Source organism: Agrilus planipennis, unplaced genomic scaffold, assembly GCF_000699045.2.
Source record: "Agrilus planipennis isolate EAB-ADULT unplaced genomic scaffold, Apla_2.0 scaffold21, whole genome shotgun sequence".
NCBI classification, from domain to species: Eukaryota; Metazoa; Arthropoda; class Insecta; order Coleoptera; family Buprestidae; genus Agrilus; species Agrilus planipennis.
Genome location: NW_020439030.1, coordinates 1,005,621 through 1,018,488, shown reverse-complemented (window position 1 = coordinate 1,018,488; position 12,868 = coordinate 1,005,621). Strand labels below are relative to the sequence as shown.

Genomic DNA, 12,868 nt, shown 5'->3' with positions numbered 1-12,868 from the left:
TAGATAGGTATGATTATTTAAACACGGCATCAACCTCANATTAGCTGTGAGATACAACTATAACTAAAATTTCAACAGTCTAAGTCATTTTTTGTGCAAGTTATGATATGTTATAATTTGGGTTGCGGTATATCGATGTTTTTGTCTATAAATTAAATTATCTCAGAAACTAGAAAATACGACCAATGGCGCTGTAAACGCCATCTATAGTACAATGCTACATTTTAAGATTACGTAACTGCCTGCTTCGCGCTGATGAGATCCAAAAAGATCGAAATCGCGGTCCGCGTCTGGCAGTTTTGACAGAATACAGACCACTTCGAATTATTTTATCTCAGAAACTGTTCATCGTAGACATACAAGTTATTTTTCAAAATTACCTTAAAATTTTATGTTTCGTATGAATTCGTCATAAAACATATACTATCCCATTTGAAATAACAAAGTTTACGCTGCAAATAGTTGAAATTATTTTAGTTAAAAATATCATCCAAATTTTCAGATCTCCTACACGCTTTGTTTTCCTAAAACGTCTAATGTACCACTCAGTTTGAAGAACCCTGTATTTCTTTTTACTAAATGGTCTACTTACTTTGATAAATTCTTTTGCCGTCAGGTACAAAATTAGGACAACTGAAAAGGATAACGACCAGTGGGTTTCAAGAAGCGGGTCGTTTTCGCCTCCGGAGTTCCAACTGAGCGTACGGACCTTCTGCAAAGCATTTCCGTGGCATTTTGTCATGGACAGGAAGCTGGAGCTTGTACAATTGGGTTTAGGTTTTATGAAAATGTTCGGTAGTGCTCTAAGGACTTGCGGTACGTCTGTGCCCACGTACTTCAAATTTAATCGGCCTCGCAATCTCAGTCTTTCCTTCAATGAGATAATCAAAAGGGCCAACACGTCCTTTTTGCTGGCCCTTCGACGTCCACCTGGCATGGAGGACAAGTTTCCAGCTAAAGTAAGTCAATTTTATCTGATGTAATCCTTTAGTAATCTAAGGCAGTTCCTTTTATTTCTCTTGTCCTATTTCTTACAAATGTTACAGAAGTGATATGTAATGGAATTTCTAGTTACGTGGAATTTATATACGAGGTCTGTTCAGAAAGTATCGCGAATTTTGTTTTTTTTCAAAAATTATTTATTCATGAATGTCTATTTTGTCACATTCAAAGTAATTCCCACCAGATATTATACACTTGTGCCAACGTTTTCTCAAATCCTCGAATCACTGCAAAAAATCATTTTTTGTGATCTTGTTCAACTCCTCCTTCGGTGCCACTTTTATCTCCTCAATCGTTGCGTAACGTTGTCCTCTCATGGGCCTCTTCAGCTTCGGAAACAAGAAAAAGTTACAGGGGGCCGGATCTGGGGAATACGGTGGCTGCGGCATTATTGGTGGGTTGTTTTTGGTCAAAATTGCGCACAAGCAATGATGTGTGAGCAGGGGCGTTATCATGATGCAAAAGCCAATTTTTGTTCTTTCACAAATTAAGGCGTTTCTGGCGGATTGCTTCTCGCAAATTGCGCATAACTTGCAGGTAATATTTCTTATTGACCGTAGAAAGAACTCACAATATACCACACCCATCTAATCGAAAATAACTGTAAGCAAAACCTTCACATTTGACCTAACATGACGCCTTTTTTCTGTCTTGGCTCGTGCGGCAGCTTCCATTGGGATGATTGAGTTTTGATTTCCACGTCGTAACCATTAACTCATGATTTGTCATCAATTATGACCCTCTAGAGCAAACTAGGGTCGTCGCGGACAGAGTTCAACAGTTCCTTAGCAATGTTAATGCGAGTCAAATTTGAGCAATTTTGGTACGAATATTGTGCCGACCCGTCCATACCCAAATCATTGATAAAAATCGAATGGCAGGAGCCAATCGATATGCTTAAGCCCTCAGCAACTTCATTAACGGTGATTCGACGATTGGCTAATACTATTTTCTTCACTTCTTCAATCTGTTCGTTTGTTGTTCGGGCGTCCGGCACGTTCTTCGTCGTTCACATCTTCTCGCCCCTATGAAAACATTTGGTACTACCGATCAGCGTTGCTTCGGTCCAAGGTAGCTTCACCATTTGTCACACTTAACATTCGGAATAGGTCCGCGCACTTAATTTTGTTTTTCACAAAAAATTTGATCCATTTTTTGGAATAGATGTAGGGATGAGTTACAGAGATTAGAACAGTGATACTTAGTTTGTATAAAGAGAAACAAGTAGTTATAGAGATGGGGCTGCAACGTAGAGAAGTAAATATTAGGAAGGAAGTCCGTCAGAGATGCACACTGTCACCGCTATATTTTAATCTAGACATCGAAGACGCGATCAACATTATTAAAGACAGTACAACTATAAGGATAGATATACAGGGACAAAAGATTAGTATGATTAGATTTGCAGATGATATAGCAGTATTAGAATCTAGCAAGGAGGGGTTAGAGATAGCTTTAAATAAAATGGAAGCGGTATTGATAAAACAGTAGTATATGAAAATAAATGAAAGTAAAACAAAAATACTGGTATACAAGGGAAGAAAAGGTAAGGAAAGAGCGAATATAAAGATAGGAGACGAAAAATTAAAAGAAGTGGCCGAGTGGCCGATTTCAGGTATCTGATAAATCAGGACGGAAGGGGTAGTAGGGATATACAGCAGAGGATAGCGCAGGATCGAGTCGCCTTCAAAAAAAAAAGAAGTTATATCTATGCTTGCGAACGATTAATTTAAACATTCGAAAAAGATTGTTAAAGGTGTATGGTTGGAGCGCGGCCCTGTACGAGTGCGAAAAATGGACAGTGGGCGCAGCGGAAAAGAAAAGATTAGAAGCATTCGAAACGTGGTATTACAGGCGAATGAAGAGGATAGCAGAACTATATGGAAGTCAATAAGAAATAAACGAGATAGGTTGGTAGGACACCTTCTCAGGCATGAAGGTCTAGTCAGAGACATAGAGGTAGAACAGGAGTTAAGAGGAGTAGAGGTAGGTCTAGATTAGATTACTGTTCGTAAATAGTTAAGGATATGGGTTGTTCTAGTTTTAGGGAAATGCGAAAATTAGCTCAGAAAGGGAAAAAGTGGAGGTGCGTGTTCAACCAGTCTTAGGACTGACGACCTTATGATGGTAATGTGTTACATTCACTTATCGCCTAAGAGACCTAGCAATCTTCGACTGTCGACCTCAATCGAACATCAGACTTTATTTTTCATGAGATATATCCCGTATACGTCACCCATGTTGTATTTTCAGTACTAAAATTATATGTATACACACACCTATACATACACACGTGTCATAATCTGGAACAGAACAGGAGTAAGCTCCCCCACCGATCATAAAACCTTATCAACGTTATTTGCATGTCGAAATGTGTGCATACTTCCGATTCAATGTTAAATCCGCACCGTAATAAAGTTAGTCCCCAGAGACGCTCTTGCTATTATACCGCTTCAATGGTTGTACGACTTTTTGTCGAGAAGAAAACGAACGCCTGTAAGACGATATTATGCCAACGACGAAGTGCATTACAAATATGCTGAAATTGCCAACTAACTCCGTTACACTAAACTGCATCGTTATGAAATTTACAGCTATCGTTCCAGTTATGTTGAAACTGTTGAAAGAGAATACGATGCTTACATTAATTTACGTATAAATGTATAATTTGTCAATCCAGATCTCTTCCAACGAGATTAATCTTTTTTCCTGTCATACACCACTAAACGCAATTTGCTTCTTGTCTTGATAAAAACTTTCTGTTAGAACATGATGAGCAAATAATTGAAGGATAAAAATTCTCTTCGTAAAATCCAACATCAGAGAGAAAATGAGAGAATGAGACAACGTATGCAAATAGAAATGTTGCAAGAACCTTACTCAACCTAATCCGTTGGAAAAAAAGCAAACGTGTTACGAACCAGCGAGAAAATTGAAACATGCTTACAAAAATTGAGTAACATCAGGGTGTAAGTGAAAGTAAAACTGAGACTTTGGTCTAGGTTAGTATTTCACGAACTTCTTATTATTTTCTTGCTTTTTGTTGCAACAAACACAAAAATTTTATGACTATAACTTCGCTTAACAAAAATGAGATTTCTTGCAAAGAAGTTAGCAATAAGTAACAGTTGTTGCTTTTTGCATACAAATCCACAATTTTTAAAGATAAATGACGAAAGCTATAGTAAACACTAGAAACAAGAAGAGTCTTGCTAGTACCTAAACAAGAATCAAATCAGCAAGGAACTGATAAGTCAAAAAGTAAAATTTTTTGTACTGCTATGAAAGACAAGACAAGTTATTAACGAACAAGATAAGTAATTAGTAAACAAGACAAAAAATCTTCCTTTACGTATCACTAGTCCAGATCGAATGATATTTTGTAGTAATAGGTGACAAAGGCAAGATGTGAAAACTGAAGAAAACATAAAAAACAATCTTAAGAGAAATTTTAGGGCAACATGAAGTTATGAACGGGATACAAAAAAGAATGTAGTAACTGTTGTAAATATATTATAACGATACAATGAAAGTTGAAATTCAACGAAACTAACACGTCAATTGAAAAGTCCCCGGCCTAAAATAGTAAAACACATTTTTTTGCAAAATTAGTTTCTTTTATTCAACATAATTCCCTTCAAGGGTGATACACTGATTATAGCGATCCTCCAACTTTTCGATACCATTTTTGTAGTACGATTTGTCCTTTGCTTCAAAATAGGCCTCAGTTTCGGCGATCACCTCTTCATTCGACGAAAAGTTTTTCCCAACGAGCATTCTTTTGAGATCTGAGAACAGGAAGTAGTCGCTGGGGGCCAGATCTGGAGAATACGGTGGATGCGGAAGCAATTCGAAGCCCAATTCATGAATTTTTGCCATCGTTTTCACTGACTTGTGAGACGGTGCATTGTCTTGGTGAAGCAGGACTTTCTTTTTCTGCAAATGCGGTCGTTTCTCGGCGATTTCGTCCTTCAAACGGTCCAATAACGCTATGTAATAGTCGCTGTTGATGGTCCTTCCTTTTTCAAGGTAGTCAATGAAAATTATTCCACGCGCATCCCAAAATACAGACGCCATAACCTTGCCAGCCGACTGTTGCGTTTTTGCACGCTTTGGAGCGGGTTCATCGTGTGCAGTCCACTCCGATGACTGTCGATTGGACTTCGGAGTGAAATGATGGAGCCATGTTTCATCCATTGTCACATATCGACGCAAAAACTCGGGTTTATTACGCGTGATCATCTTCAAACACTGCTCTGAATCATCAACTCGTCGTTGTTTTTGGTCAAAAGTGAGCTCGCGCGGCACCCACTTTGCACAGAGCTTTCTCATACCCAAATATTCGTGAATGATGTGATGTATACGTTCCGTTGATATCTGTAGAGTGTCTGCTATTTCATTCAATTTCAATTTACGGTCATTCAAAATCATTTTGTGGATTTTTTTAATGTTTTCGTCCGTAACAGCCTCTTTTGGGCGTCCACTGCGTTCACCGTCTTCGGTGCTCATTTCACCACGTCTAAACTTAGCATACCAATCCTTGATGGTTGATTTTCCTGGGGCAGTGTCCGGAAATTCGTTATCAAGCCAAGTTTTTGCTTCAACTGTATTTTTTCCCTTCAAAAAGCAATATTTTATCAACACGCGAAATTCCTTTTTATCCATTTTTTTCACAATAACAAAAGTTGCTTCACTAAAAATGCTATAATTCACAAACTAATGATCCGACAGCCGTCAAATTTATAGACGCGTCTTTTGAAGGTTAGGACTAACTGAAAATCATATGGATTTAGTTCTGGTGCCGCCATCTATGTGTCAGGCCGGGGACTTTTCAATTGACCCTATATTAATGAGAATGAACAAATAACCAGTTGGAGATATTAAATATTTTGCATTATTGAAAATACCTAAAAAGAGAGGCGCGGATAGGTGTGAGACATTTCGAACAATTAGCTTAACTTCCCATGTTTCAAAAATCTTAACTAGAATTGTACAGAGGAGGATGGAAAAAAGGGCGGAAGAACTATTAGGGAAAATCAATTTGGGTTTAGAAGAAATAAAGGAACGCGGGAGGCCATTCTAGCTTTAGGGTAACAATAGAGAAAACGATAGAAAAAAGAAAGAGTGCGTTCATAGGACTTGTAGATTTAGAAAAAGCTTTTGACAATGTTAAATGGGACAAGATGTTAAATATACTTAAAAGTTACAAAGATAGAAAGAGTGATACTTAGTTTGTTTAAAGATCAACAGGCACTTATAGAGTTGAAGCAGCAACGTAGAGAAGTAAATATTAGGAAGGAAGTCAGACAGGGATGCACACTGTTACCGTTACTTTTCAATCTATACATCGAAGACGCGATCAACACCATTAAAGACATCACAACTGTAGGGATAGGTATACAGAGGCAAAAGATTAGTATGCTTTGATTAGAGTTAGAGATAGTTTTAAATAAAACGGAAGCGGTATTGACAAAACAATACTGTATGAAAATAAATAAAAGTAAAACAAGGGATGCAAGGTAAGAAAAGGTAGGGAAAGAGCGAGTATAAAGATAGGAGGCGAAAAATTAGAAGAAGTGACCAATTTCAGGTATCTACGAAGTCAGATAAGTCAGGACGGAAGGAGTAGTAGGGATATAAAGCAGAGGATAGCACAGGGTCGCGTCGCTTTTAATAAAAAGCAGTGGCTCGCTAACGGTTAATTTGGAAATTCGAAAAAGGTTTTGGAGGTGCATGTTTGGAGCGCGGAATTGTATGGGTGCGAAACATGGACAGTGGGCGCGGCGGAAAAGAAAAGGTTAGAAGCGTTCGAAATGTGGTGTTACAGACGAATGATGAGGATACCGTGGATAGAGAAGGTTAGAAATGAAGAGGTATTAGAGAGAATAGGAAAACAGAGGACACTATGGAAGTCAATAAGAAATAGGCGAATTAGGTTTGTAGGGCACCGATCAGGCATGAAGGCCTAGTTAGAGACGTATTAGAGGCAGAAACGGAGGAGGGGGAGAGGTAGACCTAGATTAGGTTACTGTTCGCAAATAGTTAAGGATGTGGGTTGTTCTAGTTTTAGGGAAATGTAAATATTAGGTCAGGATAGGAAAGGGTGGAGGTGCGTGTCCAACCAGTCTTAGAACTGACGACCTTATGACGATGATGATGATGATTGAAAATAAACACGAAGATGCTGAAAAATTTAAATTAACAAGGACATATGAGTTACAACAGGACTGATTCGCAGCAGAACGAGATTCAGAAGTGATGTTGAAATTTACAAAACATATTCCACGAATTTATATGTCCGCTAAACAACAAGTCCGAAAAGTAAAACTAAAAGGAAAGTAAAATGTGATCAGAAGCGAGCGGATATATTTCTGAGAAGCAGTAAATAGCCAGATCACAAGAGACGTTTTACTCCAGCCATTTTTGCAACGTTAAATTTTAAAAGAAATGTTATTTAAAAAGAAACGTATAAAATTACAAAGAAATGACTTGATGAAGTAAACTTGAAAATAATTCGTAAGGGTAATATTATTATTCTCCCGGATATTCACTCATAAATTTCAATAAAATTGAAGTATTACCTGTCAGCGCATTATCGCGAGAAGATGAGAATCAAAGGTGCAGTTTAATCTTTAATCTGTCAGATCCATTTCGCTTCACCTTGCAATTTTTCTTCACTTCCATTACTCTAATCGTCGGAGAACAAGATTTCTTACTATTATTTCTTGAAAATAAGCTATTCTTTTGTATTATCAATTAAATTAATTACTTAAATTATACGATTTCTTTCTTCTAATACACTGTTTGTATTACCACAATAATTGCCAGTTTACGACGTAGTTTTATTTCCATATCACTTATTCTTAAAAAGGCACTTTTCCAAAAACAATTTCCTAATACAATAGATACAACACCATGAACAACGTATGCTCTTACACACTATTCTGTAGATAATACCAAAAAATCGATGAACATGCCATGCAAGTGCAGTGAACTTACTTATGTTCATAAAAAGGTAAAAATGCCCTTCTTGAGAATTCCAACTACGAAGTCGTTCAAATTCCTACGATGTACATACAAGTATAAAGTTTGAGTTGTAATAATTAGGTGAACTAAATGCACTTTCTCAAAGAACTTACACACAAGTAATATTTTTACTCGGTTCTCATCTTTCTATGCTTTATATTTATTAGCGATTTAACTACTTCATCTTTGCTCATTATTTTTTTCAGATGCTTCAGTTAAAAGGACAAATGGTTTACTGTGCCGAGTCCGATTCGATTTTGTTCATCGGATCACCTTTTATCGACGGTCTCGAAAGTTTAACCGGAAGTGGACTCTTTATTTCCGACATTCCACTTCACGATGCGACAAGAGACGTAATTCTTGTTGGTGAGCAAGCTCGAGCACAGGTAATACAATTAAATAATTTTCTCGCTACTAAGGATCGCACATTGTTCATATATATATGAACAATGTATATATATATATAAGGACCGTAATTAGACCGACATCTTCATTGTTAAAAATTCCTCTACCTCATTAAAATCAACCTTAATTTTATTTACGGCCAGTGCGACTAATCAACAACAAAATGCGTCCACTCCTGATAGTCACGTCACCTACAAACGAGGTACGATCCTTACTTATGTTCAGTTTTTTTTTTTTTTTTTTTATGTTTTCGTGGAAGAGGGGAAATCTTCAAAAGACACCCAGCCGTCCGTACGACTGGGTAGTGTCGGATTCCCGAGGAAGAAGTCCTCGGACCTACCGACTAAAACCCCTCTACCTCAGGCCGTTCTAGGACCAACTAGGGTCCTCTTCAACCATGTCCCAACGAAGCAGTTATAGAGTCGACCTTTTTTTTTTTTTTATGTTTTCGTGGAAGAGGGGAAATCTTCAAAAGACACCCAGCCGTCCGTACGACTGGGTAGTGTCGGATTCCCGAGGAAGAAGTCCTCGGACCTACCGACTAAAACCCCTCTACCTCAGGCCGTTCTAGGACCAATTAAGGTCCTCTTCAGCCGAATGTTCAGTACAAACACTACATTAAGCTAGAGTTGACAATTCCGATTTAGAAAAATGCAGTACCTACTAATCTTGGTAATATGTTACCACAATCAACTGGGCATGAGCGCAAGTAATGCCTAATTCTGAAATAAGGACTCATTTAAAATAACCACAGACCGTATTTTATACGCAGTCTATTTTTTTGTTAAATTGACTCGTGAATTTGACAGCTACTACGTATTATTCTAAAAATATTTGCTTGCACAAGTGACTATACAGGGTCTCCCATTTATAGTAATTAAAAAAAAAACATGGCTTCCTGACACAAAATACAACAAAAAAGTGTTATACAATTTTTCAATCTAGTGACGATTGAGCTCGCAAATCGTCTTTGTAAATTTGAACGTACAATTTGTTTCATTACGGACCTGGATCTAGGCGACTAATGTCGCTCAGCTGATCTAATGTGGATGTAATAAGTACCTATTGGGAAGAAGCCGAATGCACTTCCACCTTGTAAAAAAAGGTGAAAAAGAAATGCGTACCTTTTATAAAAAATGTTGAAATTGTCCGCCATTCGCTTCAATGCAACACTGACAGCGGCGTACCACGTTGCTGCGAATTTTGACCAAGATACCGGGAATATTTCGAATTATTCGATAGGCATTGCTAATGTAACTCACCACCAACTGACGGTTGAATAAGAACCCTACTACAATGCACTATCACACTACTAATTGTCCTTCTTGTAATAGTCTTTTATGAAATACTAAATAAATAAACTAACACTAACAAACAAGTAAATTCCACAACAATCCAAAGAAAACTGAACAACCTGTTAGAAACTACTACATTATGTGTATTTATTCCAGTCACTTCCAGCAGTATAATTATAGGAGGTTATATTAATATTTAGCTTTTTGTTTATTTAGCTAGTTAATGAAAACAAAATAACCAAAATTGGTCCTTCTGGACACACCCTTGTATTACTCCACGTGGAATTAATGAGCCCTGTCAGGCAAAACTAGCGTCAGAATGAGCAGTTTAACACACACAGTGTTTGTTCAAAGTAGGTCTGCATCTTGTCGTTATAATTTCTATTTAAAATAGCATAATACTCGACGTCATGGGCTACATTAGGTCCACTTCAGTTTACGATCATGGGATTTTCGATTGTGATAGATACGTAGTTTTTCTAACATATTCAGTCATCTAATGGTCCTTAACGCGAGTACATTTTCTTCGGCTGATCCGTAACTTAATACCAAACATAAACAATAACATCACCCCAAAAAGCAGCTGATTTCGACCTACTGAAGGTGAATTTTTCTACGATCAGCTGAAACCGTAGTTAATTTGCGATTGTGCAGGGCCGGCATCAAAACTGTTATAATTTTATAATTTTTTATTTTGTTTCAAAAGTCAAAAGTGTTATAACATTTTATGCTGGGACACCCTATATTATTGTAGGTATACTGATCTGTGTAAGTAGAAGATAATAATTATGCAGAATGGTTTTTTCCTATTTATCTGTACTAGGATTTACCTGTGGCTTCGTTCACGTTGATGTTCTAAATGCATGTCAAAGTCATCGACGACAAATAAAAGTATTTTTTTCTATCCCTCGGGAACGGTACTTTTTTTATAGATAAAAGGCACCCTATGTTCTTTTTTATACCCCCAACCATGTGTGTACAAAACTTCATGATAGATTTTACTCATGGCTTCATTCGCATTGATGACCTAAAAACGTGTCAAAAATCTTCCACGACTACATAAAACTAATTTTTTATCCCTCGGGTACAGTATTTTTTTCTGGATAAAAGGTTCCCTGATGTCCTTTTTTGCCTTGAAGATGTGGGTACAAAATTCAAGATAAGTTTTACTCGCGGTCTCGCTCGCGTTGATGTCTTACATAAGTGTCAAAACGCATTCACAACCACACAAAACTATTTTTTTAATCCCTCGGGAACAGTATTTGTTCTGGATAAAAGGTACCCTATGTCCTTTTCTACACCCCCGTACAATGTGTGTACAAAACTTCATGATAGGTTTTACTCATGATGTCCCAAATACGTGTCACGGATCATTGACAATCACATAAAACTAATTTTTATCCCTTAGAAACAGTATTTTTTTTCTGCATAAAAGGTGTCCAATGTCCTTTTCTTGTTCCCCTGAAAACTTATGTACAAAATTTTATCATAGGTTTTACCAGCGACCAGCAGAAACTGACATTCGTATTCATAATATTAGTTAGGATTACGAACAATAAAACATCAAAATCGCACAAATGCTGCACAAATTAATTTAATTATTGTAGCTGACAACACCCTCTAAATATGTAAAATTTGACGATTATTTGGGGTTGATTTAACGTGCTCGTTTAGACATTAGATTATTTATTGTGGTTTCGATTCAGCTATCCAATGTAAAGCCAACCAACCAAATTTAAACCAACGAAATAGTGAACAATATACTAATTAATAAATTGTACCTACATAAATTACGACTTACAGAAGTGTGCTTTTATCCAAATACGACTAATTGGAAAATTAATAAAGCAAAATTTATTCCACACAATTAACATTGGCTTTTGCATACTCTAGTACCGTATAATTTAATTAAAACAAACGCGTTTTCTACAAAATAGGTATTTGTTTAGGAATTTTATCTTACAAACGTATAATACTTATAAAGGACTTAATTAGATAATTTAAACGAGGGTATTATGTGAGCTTAGACGGGTTTTAGTTTTAATCTTTAAAGAAAATTATTTTTAAATAAAAAAATTCACATAAATCAATTGCTGATGTCAGTCGTGTTATGAAGTCAATTAGCACTTACGATATAAAATAAATCACAGCAATATATTGTAAACGATAGTGATCAATATTTTTGATTGATATAAATCAATAAATTTATTCAAATGACAGGTGCTTAATTGTTTGAAATATGTACAATATCATATTTTTGAATATAGGTACTATAGAGAAAAAGCCCAAAACAAATACAAATTGCAACCAATTTTGTATTAGTTGTACTTTATTAAAAGTGCATCGGATAGTGATTTTACCGGGTCCGGATAACCAGGTACCCGGCAAAACCAATACGGTTAACGGTGCATGCCTTCGTTCTATCGGGCTTTCTATTAAATACCGTCCTCACCAACATTCTAAACCACATTAAGCCCTCGTTCAAACAATCAACCAATGAAATTTTAACTCTTGGTTGGTGGAATTTCAGCGAAAGGGTTGAGTTGAAACCTTGAAACGAGCCCGCTGAATATCTGCAAAGTGACAAAATCATAGTAATTAAAAGCGATAGAAATTGTAACACTTCGCCCATTTAGCATACTAATCAGTTGTTGACGCCTGGTTTGACGAACTTTGTTGTTTTATGATTGCAACTCACGTTAGTTTTTCAATGCTGTGTTTATTCAAACTTGCAACCTTAATAAAAATTTAACACTAAAAAATATTAATATTACTTAACTGTTATGTTACGAAAAGCTTGTAATATGCTTGTCTGTGATTGTCATTGATGATTGTCACTTCTCCTTGTCACTGAAACTAACTTTTGGATGTTTCATTCCCACCAGCCAGTAATGCTGGTGGGCGAGCAGTCCCTCCGGACTACGCCGGAAGGTAGGGCGGAAGGCCCTCTTCGGCCTGCTTTCGGGAATCGTGGGAATGGGTGGATGGTGGTTCGGGTGAGAAAGATGAGATGGACGAAATGAAGACAGAAGAGAATGAAAGATTATCTGTGGAATATTACTGCCTCAGCATTTGCCTAAGTGATCCAAGGAAACCACAGAAAAACTTGGACCAAGGCAGACGGACCCGGAATCGAACCG

General features: G+C 36.9%; 1 protein-coding gene across 1 annotated transcript in view; it reads left to right on the top strand.

Annotated features, from left to right (window-relative positions):
* The window catches only part of LOC108740637 (head-specific guanylate cyclase), a 209,841-nt gene that overhangs the window by 141,274 nt on the left and 55,699 nt on the right, over window positions 1-12,868 (top strand). The window contains exons 5-6 of the mRNA XM_025976525.1: window positions 617-959; window positions 8,235-8,414. Coding sequence (XP_025832310.1) covers window positions 617-959; window positions 8,235-8,414 — 523 coding nt within the window. The remainder of the gene's footprint in view (window positions 1-616; window positions 960-8,234; window positions 8,415-12,868) is intronic.